This window comes from Myxocyprinus asiaticus, chromosome 17 (genome assembly GCF_019703515.2).
Source record: "Myxocyprinus asiaticus isolate MX2 ecotype Aquarium Trade chromosome 17, UBuf_Myxa_2, whole genome shotgun sequence".
Lineage (NCBI taxonomy): Eukaryota > Metazoa > Chordata > Actinopteri > Cypriniformes > Catostomidae > Myxocyprinus > Myxocyprinus asiaticus.
In genome coordinates, this window is record NC_059360.1 from 22,365,074 (window position 1) to 22,380,596 (window position 15,523).

Genomic DNA, 15,523 nt, shown 5'->3' on the forward strand with positions numbered 1-15,523 from the left:
TATGATGACTATGATGAGACCAATTTTCAAATGGCAAAATGTTAAATTAATATGTATTATTGTTGTTGTTGTTTTTATTGTTGTTGTTATTGTTATTATTATACATTGGTAAGGGAGTCTCATTGTGGCTGATACAACATATAGATGTATGCCACCTCGTGGCCAAACTTTGCAAAATATGGACAACATAGAGTATGGATGCCTTGTATGTCTGCACTCTTCTGGCTGGAAATGTGTTAGTGGATTCTGACTATGATAATAAGCCTTGAATAAAATAAAGCCGAAATTGGTATCTCTTCATTAGGATTGTATTAATCATTTGTGCATTAGCCCACACGCTTTCTTCTAAACGTTATGGAAAATTACCAGTTTTTGCTACTGTGTGGTTATTGGTTCACTTGTTCTCAAAAACCTACGATAAGAAATCCCCTTTACTTGCGGAGGTGATTTGCAAACATTCTGTAACAGATAAGATAATGTAAAAGGCGATCACGTGAAGGAATTTCATATTGCAAATGCAGTGTCAGCGCCATCTACGTGGCGATGATGATAGCTGTTCTAGGAGGAGCTGATTTTACGATTTTATTCGGGCACGACACGTCCACGGAATTCACGTGTGCCCGGTCACTGATGAAAACACACGGTGTTATGCCGCATTCATCTGCCGGGGTGGGTCTCGCTGAACACCGCTGCATGGCGCTACCGCTTACTGCTGCAGAACGAGGTATAACCGCATTTCACCTTCAGCTATCATCCCGTTTTCAGAATGATCGTGTTCGAGTTTAACACTTCATTACATGGAAAATTAGAGTAAAGATAGCTTTCTTTTGTACAACAGTTCAAGAGAACACATGCTTCATTGTCGCAGTGTAGGATGTTGGTCAGTTGTCATACTCCATTTGTCCGAAGACAAACATTTGTTATTTTATCCAAAAACTACATTTAGTTGCTTTATCATTATTTGAGTGATTCCACATAACAAATTGAGAAAGCAATTTTATGCCTGCTTTAAAACTTCGAGTTGCTTGACCGTCTGGACTTATTATCGTGACAGGTGTGCCAAAGATATCCAAAGGAGCAGTTAATATGATCATAGCAAGACTTGTGTTCTTGCTCATCCTCCCGTCACTGGGTGTGTGTGCTCCACAAGTACAGAAAACCTCCAGGTAGGCTGCATTTTAAACTATACTTCACTTCACTTCACTACACTTCACTATACTACACAGTGCTATACTATACTACACAGTACTATACTATACGACACAATGCTATACTATACTATAAAATACTACACAGTGCTATACTATACTACACAGTGCTATACTATATGACACAGTGCTATGCTATACTATACTACCCAGTGCTATACTATACTACACTATACTACACAGTGCTATGATATGCTATACTACACAGTGCTATGCTATACTACACAGTGCTATGCTATACTATACAGTACTATACTATACTACACAGTACTATACTGTACTATACTATACTACACAGTGCTATACTATACTATACTACACAGTGCTATATTATACTATAATACACAGTGCTATGCTATACTATACTATACTAAACAGTGCTATATTATACTACACTATACTACACAGTGCTATACTATACTGTACTTTACTGTTCTTAACTGTTCTAAACTATTCTATACTATACTGTTTAAACTGTACTGTTCTAAACTATTCACTGTTCTAAACTGTTTTATACTATTCTATTTTATACTATACTGTACTTTACTGTTGTAAACTTTTCTATTATACTTTTCTATTATTCTATACTATACTAAACGGTCCTGTAACTGTACTATACAGTTCTAAAATATTCTATACTCTACTGTACTTTACTGTTCTAAATGGTTTTATACTTTTCTATACTATACTATTCCATACTACACTATACTGTTCTTTACTTTTCTGAACTGTTTTATACTATTCTGTTCTATACTATAATTAACTGTACTGTACTGTTCTATGCTGTTCTAAATGATTCTATACTATACTATACTATACAATACTATACAGAACTGTACTGTTCTAAACTGATTTGTACTACTCTGTTGTAAACTATACAAAATTTTACTGTACTGTTCTATACTATTTTATTTTATACTACACTAAACTGTACTGTACTGTTCTAAACTATTACTGTATATATTATACTGTACTGTACTGTTCTAAACTATTACTGTATATGTTATACTGTACTGTACTGTTCTAAACTGTTTTATATTATTCTACACTTCCTGGCCAAAAAAAAGTTGCATACTCTAATATTTTAGCTTTGATTATGGCAGGCATTCATCTTGGCATTGTTTCGACAACCTTATGCAATGTCACAACATTTATTTCCGTCCAGAGTTGCATTCATTTTTGGCCGAGATCTTGTATTGATGACGGGAGAGTTGAACCACTCTGTAAAGTCTTCTCCAGCACAACCCAAAGTCTTTCAATGGGGTTAAGGTCAGGACTCTGTGGTGGCCAATTCATGTGTGAAAATGATTCCTCATGCTCCATGAACCACACTTTCACAGTTTGAGCCCGATGAATCTTGGCATTGTCATCCTGGAATACACCTGTGCTGTCAGGGAAGAAAAAATCCATTGGTGGGATAACCTGGTCATTCAGTACATTCAGGTAGTCAGCTGACATTTTATTGCCGCATAACATTGCTGAGCCTAGATCTGACCAGTTGAGGTCGTTTTTCCGATTAGCCTCACTAACAAGTGGCTTTCTTATGGCCACACAGCTGTTTAGTCCCAATTCTGTAAGTTCTCGTCGCATTGTGCATGTGGAAATGTTTTACTTTCACTATTAAACATAGCTGTGAGTTCTACTGTCGATTTTTTTTATGATGTGACTTCAAGCGTTTTAGTGATCTCCAATCACGATCATTCGAGATTTTTTCCAACCACATTTCTTTTGCGAAGCTGACAGTTCACCACTATCCTTTCAGGTTTTAATAATATGTTGGACAGTTCTTAGCCCAATTCCATTGATTTCAGCAATCTCCTTAGTTGTTTTCTTTGCTTGATGCAGGCCAGTAATTTGCCCCTTCTGAAACACAGTAACATCTTTTCCACGACCATGGGATTGTTTAAGAAATGAGAAGCTACACACTGCATCGGATTGGGTTAAAAGAATTGTTGCCAGCTGAAACATGTTAATCACTGCAATAATGATCCAATCATAGGCTCTTATTTATCTGCTTATTTAAATCCAAACAGTGACTTTTTTTTTTGGCCAGGCAGTGTATTTTATACTATACTACTGTATACTGTATTTTACTGTTCTAAACTGTTTTATACTATACTATACTATACTATACTGTTCAATACTACACAATACTGTGCTTCACTGTTGTAAAATGTTTTATACTATTCTATTCTATACTACACTTAACTGTACAGTATTGTCCTATACTGTTCTAAACTATACTATACAATACTATACAGTACTATACTGTACTGTTCTAAACAGATTTATACAATTCTATTCTATACTAAACTGTACTGTACTGTTATATAATATTCTTTTCTATGCTATACTAAACTGTACTATACTGTTATATACTGTTCGAAACTATCCTATACTGTACTGTTCTAAACTGTTAATACTTCTATAGTATAACATTATATACTATACTGTGCTATACTATAATTTAGACAAAATTTTTAAAGGTGAGGCCCCTCTCTTCCAGGCCCAATAAGTAGGTTATACCATATGGGACCTTAGTGGGAACCCGTCATCACAGGGCCTGGGACAATGTTTCCAGTTGTTACAATTTGTCAACAGCCTTGATTCTAATATTGATGCAATACTATATTGTATGCTATAATATGCACTACTTTACGGAGTAGAGTAAGATTTAGTAGCAGGATATGGATAATCACATGCATCATTTAGCCTCTGAATTAGATACAATTTAGTATAGAGCTTACAGCTGATAATATGGACATACAGCTTTACTCAAGGAGTGTCTTGTTTAACCGCATTCCAAGCTGCACTGCTTTACATAATTGGATGAATGTAAATTAGATTTATTACCAGAGTGGATGCAGATTGTGAATAGGATATATAGTCCTCTGAAAATAAAACAAAAATTGTGCAAACATATATATTTTTTCTAAATGTGAGAAGTAAATTTGTCCATTTTTTGTGATGTTTTCTTTGTTGTTTTTTTCTAGTGATGGCGTTCTTCCATCAGACTTTGCCAATCCTTTTGGGTCCAGCGAAAACAACCACAGGTTATCTCTTCACTTGTTTTGACTAAAACTAAAGAGCACTTCCCCAGTCTTAAGGTGCAACAGTGCACCTGACCACATAGTTGCCTCAGGGTTCAAAGTCCTTTGACATGTCAGAGATAACTCTGAGAATGCTCCCGCTGTCACAATTACATTCTAGCTGGTCTAACAAGTAATACCTTAAAAAAGGTGACAGGATATGCGTTTGTGTTATCTTATTGCTTGTTGCTTTATGTGCTAAAGTACTGAAAATGGTTTAACATAGATAATAGATGAAAAATGTTATGCAATTGTTTCAGGTGTGTTTTTTTTTTTTTTTTTTTTTCTAATTTAAAATGTTTTAACACCAGAACTGATTCATTTAGAACCTTGAATCCCTGCTCTGTATTTTAATAAATACTGTAGTCATAAAAGACTGAACAGAAGTGTTTGATCTTTGATTTTGGATGACAGGCTCTTGCAAAGCTACATCAAGAGCAACCTGAAGGAGGGACAGGCCAGTCCGGAGCTTAACACAAGGGAGCAAGGTTAATAATAGTTCATTTTTGACAATCTATCAACTGTTTTTTATGTCCATTACACAGTATTTGAGTTATACTACTCCTGATTGCTTCTTTTCCATTTTGTGCACTTGTATAAAACACAATTTCAGTACATGCACAGCACTAATCTATTTACACACAGTAGTTACAAATGTAAGACCAGTCCTTATTGCCTAATCTCAGCTGTGTGGTGTGCAAATTATGTAAAATAAAATCATGCAAATCATCTTTTGATTTGTTTTCTTCTTGTCAGAGATGTTCTTCCTCTTCTCCTTGTATGACTATGATAGAAGTGGGCAGATGGATGGCCTTGAATTGATGCAGCTTCTGACAGATTTCCTGTCTCATCATGCAATGATGCCAAAGTCGACAGATTCTGTGAGTTTCTGTTTGATATCGGTACTGTACAATTGGTCACAAGAAAGAGCTTTTAAATTCCGTTATGACTCGAGCTGTTCTACATTGTAGGTAGTGTCTTTGGTGGATTACCTGTTACAAACTCAGGATCTAAACCAGGATGGATTACTGGCTCCCTCAGAGCTGTTATCATCGTCCATGCAGGACCATCAGCAAGAAAACAACATTGTGCTCCCTGATGCTCCAGCTGAGCCAGTGGAGGACACCTTAAAACAGGAGCAAACAGAGGATGGTGATGCTGATACTCACCAGCAAGAGGCAGCGGTCCAAGACAATCAGGAACCTGAACAGAAACAGGAACAGCTATTACCTGCTGAAGAACATAATGAGACAGAAGATCCAGCTCAAGAAGAACATAAACAGGCTGAGGAACCATCAGATCAGAACCAGATACCAGAATCAGATTAAGAGCAGCTGGGCAGACTACAGCCCCCAGAAGATCAGGAGCTGCAATATGGTCAGCAGGAATAGGAGACCATGCCAGTCCATTAAAGTGACCTAGAGATGTAATGCCAAATTAAGCATGAAGTGCAACATTAGAGACAAATCAGCCATACTTTGAAAACCACAACGCTTGTCAAGTCTCCTGTTTAGTTTCACATGCTGCATATATTGTTTGACTGAAGCATAATTTATTTCTAGGTACTAAAGATTTTAAGTCCAAAAGCATGTGTTAATGATATAGTTCTTGTGAGTCCACCAAACTGAAGACAACTCTAATATACTTTGCTTTTAATTATCATAGATTCTAAAAAAAAAAAAGGTTCCGCTAGAATGTATTCATCACATATTCATCTGAATTAGTAACGTGTTATTCAAACTATGCAAACCCATAAAAGCTTGGATTTTACTAAAAGCTTGGAGACTTTAATTCAAAAATTTTTCTATGCTCAAATGTTTTCTTGAGTTAAAATGCCTTGGAAATAAACAGCCAAATTAGTGGTGGAGTGTATATTTTAAGATGCTGTTACAAAGTACTTTTTTCTGACTTGTGTGCAACTCAGAATTTGGATGGCTCAGGATGCATTTTTAACATAGTTTAACAAAGTTTTAACTTTGGTGCAAAATGTACAGCAAGTAAGAATAAGCAAAGATCTGTATTCTACTTTCAGTGCAACACCAAAAGGCTTAAAGGGATAGTTCGCCCAAAAATGAAAATTTGCTAATTATTTACTCACCCTCATGCCATCCCAGATTTCTTCTGCTGAATACAAACAAAGATTTTTAGGTCCTCACAATGCAAGTGAATGGGTATTACAATTTTGAAGCTCCAAAAAGCACAAAGACAGCATAAAAGTAATCCGTATGACTCCAGTGGTTAAATACATATATTCAGAAGCGATATGATAAGTGTGGGTGAGAAACAGATCAATATTTATGTCCTTTTTTACTATAAATTATCCTCCCTGCCCAGTAGGTGGCGATATGCATGAAGAAGGAGAATCACCAAAAACAAAAGAAGAAGAATGTGAAAGTGAGATTTATAGTATAAAAGGACCTGAGTATTGATCTATTTTTTACCCACACCGTATCACTTCCGAAGATATGGATTTACCCACTGGAGTCGTATGGATTACTTTTATCCAACATTTATGTGCTTTTGGAGCTTCAAAATTTTGGTCACCATTCACTTGCATTGTATGGACCTACAGAGCTGAAATATTCTTCCAAAAATCTTCGTTTGTGTTCTGCAGAAGAAAGAAAGTCATACACATCTGGGATGATATGAGGGTGAGTAAATTATGAGAATTTAAATTTTGGGGTAAAATATCCCTTTAAGACCACTCATTTTCAGGCACAAATTTTGGTTCCATTTCTTTCGACCTATTAAATCTCATTATTTTCACTTTGGCCAAAGGGTTGCTTTTTATGTGCATATTATATCCAGGAGAAAAGGAAAACTTATAAAAGATTTTAAGGTTTTTGTAAAGACAAATGCGACGCCCTCATATGCAGCTTACAGTGTGAATAAATTATTCTTTTTTTAATCTCTAATCGCTCTACAATTTCTAGTCTAAATACTGGAAATTTGCTCTATGGTCATAAATGACTTATTATGGGGTAACATTTGCCCCTTGGATCTAATTTATGAGGGCTTAAAAAAAAAACATACTTTTTATGTAAAATAATTGAACTTAGTAACTATAATAACAATTTAATTGAATATGATTGTGATAATGTATAACAGTTTGAATAAGATATGCATTTTTTTGCCCCTGCATTTAGAATTTCAGGAGCATGGGTCACTTTTTGTGACATTTTTGCCCCAAGCCCACATTAATTTCAGGCCCTGCTCTACAGTTGTCCGGGTGGGGATAATTGCATATTCTTAAGGAATAATTGACAACGGACCGTTGAATTATTGAAAAATAATGCACATCCAAGGTGGTAATGCGGTCACGACCCACAGTGGAGTGAACTTTACACCTCGGGTGTGCATTATTTTTCAACAAATCAATGGGCCGGAGTCAATTATTCCACGATTACCACACCTTAAGGCATCGTTCATGGTTTTATCTCATTTCTGGCTTTCGTCTCTAAAGCGCTCTTGTGAGTGGAATTACTTTCTTCCACGATGGATTCAGCATCTTGCTCTGATACAGTCCGAGCCTTCGTTGCTAGTTCAAAAACGTCACTTTAGAACTAGCAACAGAGGATAACAAGGCATGAGCTGCTTTACTGGAGCACTTACTGGAATGAGAAGTTAGTGCATTTATGCATGTGTATGTTTTAATGATCAAAAGAGAGAAACTGAGATCGCCTCTGGGATTACCTTTCTTTGCTGCAGCTCTCGTCAGAAGTAATATCGCTTAAAAATCGCCAAGATGTAAGTTTAAGCACTTCTCAAAAGCAGTGCACGTAATGCGTAAAATGTATGTGTCCACATGGGTGGGAGTGTGTGTGTGTGAGAGGGGGATGGGGGAGTGAGAGTGTTTCCCAGATATTCCAGATAATATAGAAACTCTTGTATTGATCAAGTGTATCTAGCTCGGATGGGGGGGGGGGGTTTGAGATGAGAGAGAGAGAGAGAGCCCATGGACGCTTTTCAATCTAACTGAAATAAATTAGGGTATAGACTTGGTTAAGTACATCAGATAAGAATGACAATGTCTTTGTTTTAATTGTTTATTTTGTTGTGGTAGCCTGTAGGGCTCTTTGAAATAACTGAAATAATCTGGCAAAGTGATATGGAAATGTTATGCAGTCAAGACCTGGAACTAGTTCATAGCTGTACGTTTACTTGAAGAAAAATTATTGCACACCTTAGAACGTCCATAAACCAGTCCGAATAAAGCATTCAACAGACCTGTGGTATAAACAATTTGAATCAATGAAAGCGTAGAGATTTGCAGAACTCAGTTTCTACTCCAAGTAAATAAAATCTAGATGGCAGACTTTGGGGTTTCCTTTCAATAAAAGGTTATACATAAATGGCAGATTTTTAGTTTTGCACAGATCCAAAATTAAGACTTTGAAATGTCTCCCTCTTAAATGCAAGAGAGAAAATCCAGACAACTGTTTTAGGATCTTGTATACATTTTTACTTATTACATTTGAGACAAAAAGGCATTAAAACTCAAATACAAAATCATTTAAAAAACCATTGAACAAATCTTTAAAAAAGTACTGGATAGTGTCTTAAAGAGAGCATCAAGTTATGCTAAAATGATTTGACTGTAGTCTAAAACTAGACTTAAGACTTGCACTACAGTGACAGATTCAGTAGTTGTGCATGAAGTCTCTCAAATTCAAAAACTTCTAAAAATGTATTATTTTCAGTATGATCATCTTAAAAGTTCATTTCTTATCAAACCCAGCGGTCAGTGAATTAACAATACTTCGTCAATGTATCATGGCCATAGGATGGCAGTCCTCTTAAACATCCTATGTATTCACTTTGAAGAGGGCGCTCATTTCTCCATGTCTCTTCTCCCCAATTTGTGAAGAAATTACATGGGTATTCCAGCCACAATCTGAGATTCAATGCCACAGTGGTCCTCACCTCGGAGAATCTTGAAAAAACCTAAAGCAACAAGAACACAACATATGAACCCTTCATGCAGATTATTCTGAGACAAAACCTGTGTTGCTACAAAGGCAATGAAGAAAAGAAAGTCCTCACCATTTTCACCCCAGTCAGTATTCCAGGAATTAGCAGCTAGCCAGTAGGGGGTGCCATTCTCCTCTCCCCAACCCAGGATTTTAATAGCATGGCCACCTACTTCAGATCCACTCACATGCTGATATACACCTACAACAGATGACAAGATTTAGGAGAGAACCACTAAATAAATCAACCTATTCATGTTACTTTAGCCAAATACTCAGATAATATATAAACACCAACCAGACTTGTACAGTAAGAAGTCCTCATAAACAATGAAAGCTCCCTCTACTGGGCCATTCTTGTACAGCTCCTTCATAATCGCCTCCTGGTTAGATGGGACACTGTAGGAAGTCTTTCCTGCAATGACAAACAGCAAAGCATAAACAGATCAGCAGCATTCAATATTGAAAGCATCTAAACTGCTACATACAAGCGAGATGACAAACTAAAAGCAACAGGTGGGGGGGGGTGGATGGCTAAATCTGGTTTGCCCAAGGTGTTCCTACCAAAGTGCTTGTCCTGCTTGTAAGGGGGGCTGTAGCCAGGTTCACATGACATCTCACATTTGGGTGTGTCTCCACCCTCTCCGGTGCAGGGCGGGCGACTGCCATTCACATGATGCTCACAGGGCTCAATAGTGTATGGGCGACAGCCTTATATATAAAAAAAATAAATAAAAATAAATAAATAAAAATAAAAAAAGTTAAACAAATGTACAGTTAAGCATTCAGCCTAAACATGCTGAACAGCAGGACAAACACCAACCAATGTGAGAGTTGTAGAGTCCACCAGTCACCAAGCCTTCTGTGCTCCAGAAGTCCCAGGCAGCAGATGGGTAGCCACCATTACATCTTAAAGTTAAAAACCACAAAATATGAGACTTCGTGAGCCACCATACATTACTAAAACGGCATTAAAATGCATTCCAATATCAGAAATCCCTTTAAGACCTTGCTAGCAGTGCCCAAGCCCACTCTGCAGTCTTACCCATCGCCACAGCTGTCACAGCAGGTAAGCAGGTCTTGAGAGGAGATCTCAACACTCACTTTGGCATTGCTATGGATACACACCCGGTCCGAGATTGCTTCAGCAGCACCAAAAGCCTGCAAACACAACACAAGATCTGCTCAAACAGCAGTAAAGACATGAAACTAACGCATACATCATTGCATTTATGATTAGTGGTCGACCAATATATTGCAGAGGCCAATAAAAATTCCAAATATCGGCAGATTGAAATTCTGCCGACGATAAATTTTCCCGTTTGGGCGATAAGTTTCTCAAGCTGCGATTGTGCCGAGAATCGCCTGCTTACACATGAAGGAGCCATCTGAGACACGTAAATGACCAGTCACAGTCAGTTTTCTTGTGCCATCATGTTACCACAATAATAGACCTGTTTGCATCACGGTCTCATTTAAATGGTCCCGCAAAAGACATGTATGAGCTCATGTTGTTTGTTTGGTGTTTATTGCCACTTCAGCTACAATGGCTATTTCATGGCAAATGCAGATGTCAAACAATTCATAAATACAACACACCTTGCAAAAACAATACGTTAAAAAAAAAAAAAAAAAAAAAAAAAAGACTATTCAATCCAGGACAGTAAATCAATTCTATAAGAGATTCTTTACTTGCACTTCTGATAAAAAAAAAATTCCAAGTTCTGAAGATATAGATTTAACCATTGGAGTCGTATGGATTCCTTTTATGCTGCCTTTGTGATTTGTTATTTATTTTTTTACCTTTAAAGTTCTGGCCTCCATTCACTTGCATTGTAAGGACCTACAGAGCTGAAATATTCTTCTAAAAATCTTTGTGTTCATCAGAAGAAAGTCATGCACATCTGGGATGGCAAAAAAAATTCTCATTTTTGGGTGAACTCTCTCTTTAGTAAGTGGGTTTCCATCCAACTATTTTTATATGCATTTTGAAATTACGCATAAGAAATCCTTAATGGTATGCAAATAAATTTTCTAAATTCGCTTAATGCGCTAGGTGGATTTTGTAGAGTTTTTATAATGTTTAATAAAATGATACTTGCGCCAATCTTGCAAATAAAACTGTCCCCAAAGTAGGGAGAGGTTATTCAGCTGCTCCATCATGACGAGGCAGCTCCCTAATGATAATATGCATTATGTACTGGATGGAAGCGTGTAACAATTTTTAAGTCAAATTTTTAGATATGCGCTTAAATGTGAAACATTTTGGATGCAAACCCAGCAAATTACATCTGTAGTTACAATGTTAACCTTACCCTAACCTTAAACCTAACCCTTACCCTAAACCCTAACCTGTACTTTAACCTCAGTAGCAGCAAATGTGAATTTGTTTAGCAAAATTCTCACAAAAACATAGTTACACAATAAAAAAAATTGTATTCTATGCATTTTAAATGTTAGTAAATAGTAGTTAAAGACACCTCATAAAGTGGTACCCTTCTATCATGTCGCCTGTAAATGTGCACGAGAGCAATTATAAAAGTAAAAGCGCATCACATGCGCTATAAGTTAACGTTATATACACTGGGCACTATATACAATTAGTTTGACTTTTTTTGTGAGAAAATGCAATTGCTTATGCACGCATACAGTACGCTGTTTCTGGACAACAGTGTGCACGGTTGTTTCCTTTTTCCTAATGTTTTACAATTTCTTTATCTGCAAACAAATCACTAAAATAGGAAGACTAAACAGCAGTTTCTCCCTCTATCTACCACCTAAATCACAAAATCCAATTTTAAAAGACTTATTTTTACAAAGTTAAAGTTTTGTGAAAGTTTGAGTAAATACGATAAAGTGCATTCATTTTTAGCCAATTTATGCGCATGTCATTTCCTATTTTAAATTGTGATAATTCAGCCACCCTGCTCTCTGGATATCGGCCATTTAAAAAAATAAATAAAAATGTTGTCATCCTCCTTTTATTGTCACACTGTGTCCAACGGAAAGAGAAGTCCTCACCCAGCATGAACCACAAGAACCCTGGTCTCTGATCTCTTTAGTAGTGGGGCAGTTGGGCCACTGTTCTCTAGCATCAAAGTTAGTAGGGAGCTTGAGGTCATCAGCATACTGCACCCTGTTGAAAATAAGAGCGTTACAGAAGATCAAGAAGGCAGAAGTGAAAGCTGTAAATTCACTAATGAAGTCAAAAGAACAGAATCATGTGAGAAGGTAATGTCATATGCAGACAAAGACTGCAAAATTAGCTAATTGTACTTCCTCTATGAGTCTCACCCCTTCACCATACACAAGAGTTGCACTCACATGACAGGGAGTTTGGGTCCTTTCAGAAAAGTCCCACAGAGCCTCTTTACATAGCTGTAGTCAACATTAGGAAAGTTGTGTCCAGCCTTCAGGAGAGAAAAAAAGCCAGATATTCACATCAAATTGGCGTGTTTAATATTCCACAGTAGTACACAAGGTGATGAAATTACCATAGACAAACAGTTCTGACCCAATCTTGATTTAAAATGACATCGTCATCCCTACTGGAGCACACTTTAGATAATCGATGAATATAACAGCACAAGGTTGTATATGGATTACCATCCAAGTAGTGTTTGCTTTATTGATGAAATTGACCATCTCATGTGAGAGAGGAGCGAGCCGCGGTCGAGCCCAGCTGACCGAGAGGGCGGAGATCACGCACAGGAAGGCTAGTCGCCACATTCTGGAAGAAAATAAAAAATGTATTAATTACAATTTCCACTTCAGGCAACTTAACTGAAAGGTGTTCACAAGCAAATCCAGAAATACAAAGCACTCTTCCAATACTTATGTTTCAGAAATATTTGCAGGGCATCTTAGCCTGTTTTTTCAGAGAAATACATACTGTAAACACTAAACGGAGGTCTCAAATACCAACACAAGCATGCATGAAGCGCTACGCCACTCCAAGGACACTTTACATCCTTGAGGTGAAACAGACCACTGACTGCCAACAGTAGTGTACTCTTTAGGCTGCGATCAGGCAGAAGTGAGAGCTCTAGACATTTAACAACATGCACCACACCTCAATGGTTACACAACCATAAGGCAACATAAAGACAAAGTACTCTGGATGATCATTTCCTGTTTCAGGCAGGATACTCTATAAAAAGGCCTCTTGTCAGTTGACCACTTCATTTAAAAGTCAAAATCCATGTACTATTGTGGATGTTGTTTATGCTTCCTTTAAAGGAGGTCTCACTATTGACATCACCTATCATGTTCTTCTTTGATAGTGTGCATGAGTCAGCGGAATTTACCTTCTGATTACAGGCAAGCCCCGCCTGCTCTGTCTCACAACCTCAAAGTAACAAGAAGTACTGCATTAATAAAGTCAAAAACACTGATTCAAGAGGCATTCAACACCTTTACAGACGTTTATAGAAAGTAGATGTATCCCAAAGCCACACAAGAGATTCATTGTTGATATTTAGAGGGTTTCAGTGGAGCTTACTATGTGATGCTCCCCAAGTTTGAAACCTAATAGGGTATTTGTAAGGAAACCGGAGGCAAAATATCTACAAAAGCTAGTGAAGCGTTCACACGTGTGCTCAAGATTAGCTCTGGTTTCCATATCTCTCACTTTCGCTTTTAACTGCAGGCATTGTTTACATAGCAAAAAATCAAAACAAGACTGCGTGAATGAATTTAGCGTCAATACAAGTTTGCAAAGTTATTTACTGCATGATATTTATCAGATACTAACGATAGATGAACTTTATTTCCTGTTAACTACGGTGACATGCAAACGCCCTATTTGAGATAAACTGTAAACTACTATCATCCGTTGTGATAAAACATGTCTTCAAAATAACTTCTGAAGAGGTTAATTTACCAATATAACCTATATCCAAAAGGCAATCACGAGATGATATACAAATATAACACAGCCTACCTGTGTTTTGTCTGCTGACAGCGTTCCTTGTACTCTCTGAACTGTCTCACCGGGCGGAAATAAACAACAATGGAATCGCGACGAGCGTTAAAGGTGTTTATAAAGCAACAATAGATCACGTGATAAGTGACATGTGAAAAGTCTTATGACTCTCACGTGATCACAAATCACTTCACTTGAGTAATCACTGTACCCTTTTAGGATAGTTTCATATGTAAAAGTTATGTTATAATAAAGTTCCTTTATTAATCACTGATGATGTCTATGCAGTAAATAATGACAGCTACAAAAATGCTTTAATAGATTTGAATTATTAAAAGGGAAATTATTTTTACCTAAAATATTATTATTATTATTATTGTTATTATTTTGTTGTTGTTGTTGATTTCCTCCCCTTTTCTCCCCAATTTGGAATGCCCAATTCCCAATGCGCTTTAAATCCTCGTGGTGGTGTAGTGACTCGCCTCAATCCGGGTGGTGGAGGACCAATCTCAGTTGCTCATATTATCACGTGGCTCGTTGAGCACGTTACCACGGAGACCTAGCGCGTGTGGAGACTTCATGCTATTCTCTGCGCATCCACGCACAACTCACCACTGAGAACCACACATTATAGACCATGAGGAGATTACCCCATACCCTCCTTAACAACTGGGCCAATTTGGTTGCTTAGGAGACCTAGCTGGAGTCACTCAGCACGCCCTGGATTCGATCTTGTGACTCCAGGGGTGGTAGTCAGTGTCTTTACTTGCTGAGCTACCCAGGCCCCCTTTACCTAAATTATTTACTGTCAGGTCACCTCAAAGTGGCTCTCTAATGCAAACATGAAAACGCATCTTCAAATATCAGGAAATGTCTTGCTTACATCGGTAACAATTTACAATGAGTTTTTAATTGTTAACATTAGTTAACAACATTAGTAACCATGAACTAACAATGATCAGTACCTTTACAGCATTTATTAATCTTGGTTAATGAGATTTCAACATATAAAACATTAAAGTTTTTGTTTCTTAAACTAACATTAACAGAGATTAGTAAATGCTGTAAAAATATATTGTTTATTGTTAGTTCATGATACCTAATGCATTAAGTACTTTTAATGAATATAACCTTATTGTATAGTGTTACCGTTACATCTAACCAAAGCTGGACAATTTTGGACATATTACATACTGTATGTTCACATGCTTTCGCTTTAGAGAAATGGCAGATACGTTTTTTGAAGTTGTGATTTGCTCTGATAAATTATGCTTTTACTTTCATTGTTAAAGTAGTAGTTTATTTCATGAGAAAAACTATTTTTTTATTTGC

The 15,523-nt window shown here is 37.0% G+C and overlaps 2 protein-coding genes across 2 annotated transcripts; one reads left to right on the forward strand and one right to left on the reverse strand.

Annotated features, from left to right (window-relative positions):
* The first annotated feature begins 563 nt into the window (after positions 1 to 563).
* On the forward strand, positions 564 to 7,035 carry LOC127455613 (cell growth regulator with EF hand domain protein 1-like). Its single transcript, XM_051723660.1, has 6 exons — positions 564 to 724; positions 1,055 to 1,166; positions 4,202 to 4,261; positions 4,712 to 4,785; positions 5,054 to 5,178; positions 5,269 to 7,035. Exons 1-6 carry the CDS (start codon positions 631 to 633, stop codon positions 5,623 to 5,625), a joined length of 822 nt encoding a protein of 273 aa, XP_051579620.1. The 5' UTR covers positions 564 to 630; the 3' UTR covers positions 5,626 to 7,035.
* A 1,294-nt stretch (positions 7,036 to 8,329) lies between these two features.
* LOC127455612 (cathepsin B-like) lies at positions 8,330 to 14,354 on the reverse strand. Its single transcript, XM_051723659.1, has 10 exons — positions 14,210 to 14,354; positions 12,874 to 12,997; positions 12,592 to 12,677; positions 12,289 to 12,403; positions 10,313 to 10,428; positions 10,091 to 10,176; positions 9,832 to 9,978; positions 9,566 to 9,682; positions 9,341 to 9,469; positions 8,330 to 9,241 (listed from the first exon to the last, which is right to left on the reverse strand). The coding sequence occupies exons 2-10, from the start codon at positions 12,994 to 12,996 to the stop codon at positions 9,168 to 9,170; spliced, it is 993 nt and encodes a 330-aa protein (XP_051579619.1). The 5' UTR covers position 12,997; positions 14,210 to 14,354; the 3' UTR covers positions 8,330 to 9,167.
* Positions 14,355 to 15,523: the final 1,169 nt, after the last annotated feature.

Excerpts from the sequence above, each read along its gene's own strand:
- LOC127455613 (XM_051723660.1), top strand. The coding sequence starts at position 631 with ATGAAAACACACGGTGTTATGCCGCATTCATCTGCCGGGGTGGGTCTC. Across the intron at positions 725-1,054 it reads GCTTACTGCTGCAGAACGAG|GTGTGCCAAAGATATCCAAA; the intron begins GTATAACCGCAT and ends TTATCGTGACAG. Across the intron at positions 4,786-5,053 it reads GCTTAACACAAGGGAGCAAG|AGATGTTCTTCCTCTTCTCC; the intron begins GTTAATAATAGT and ends TCTTCTTGTCAG.
- LOC127455612 (XM_051723659.1), bottom strand. The coding sequence starts at position 12,996 with ATGTGGCGACTAGCCTTCCTGTGCGTGATCTCCGCCCTCTCGGTCAGC. Across the intron at positions 12,678-12,873 it reads AAGCAAACACTACTTGGATG|GCTGGACACAACTTTCCTAA; the intron begins GTAATCCATATA and ends TCTCTCCTGAAG. Across the intron at positions 9,979-10,090 it reads ACTCTACAACTCTCACATTG|GCTGTCGCCCATACACTATT; the intron begins GTTGGTGTTTGT and ends TTTATATATAAG.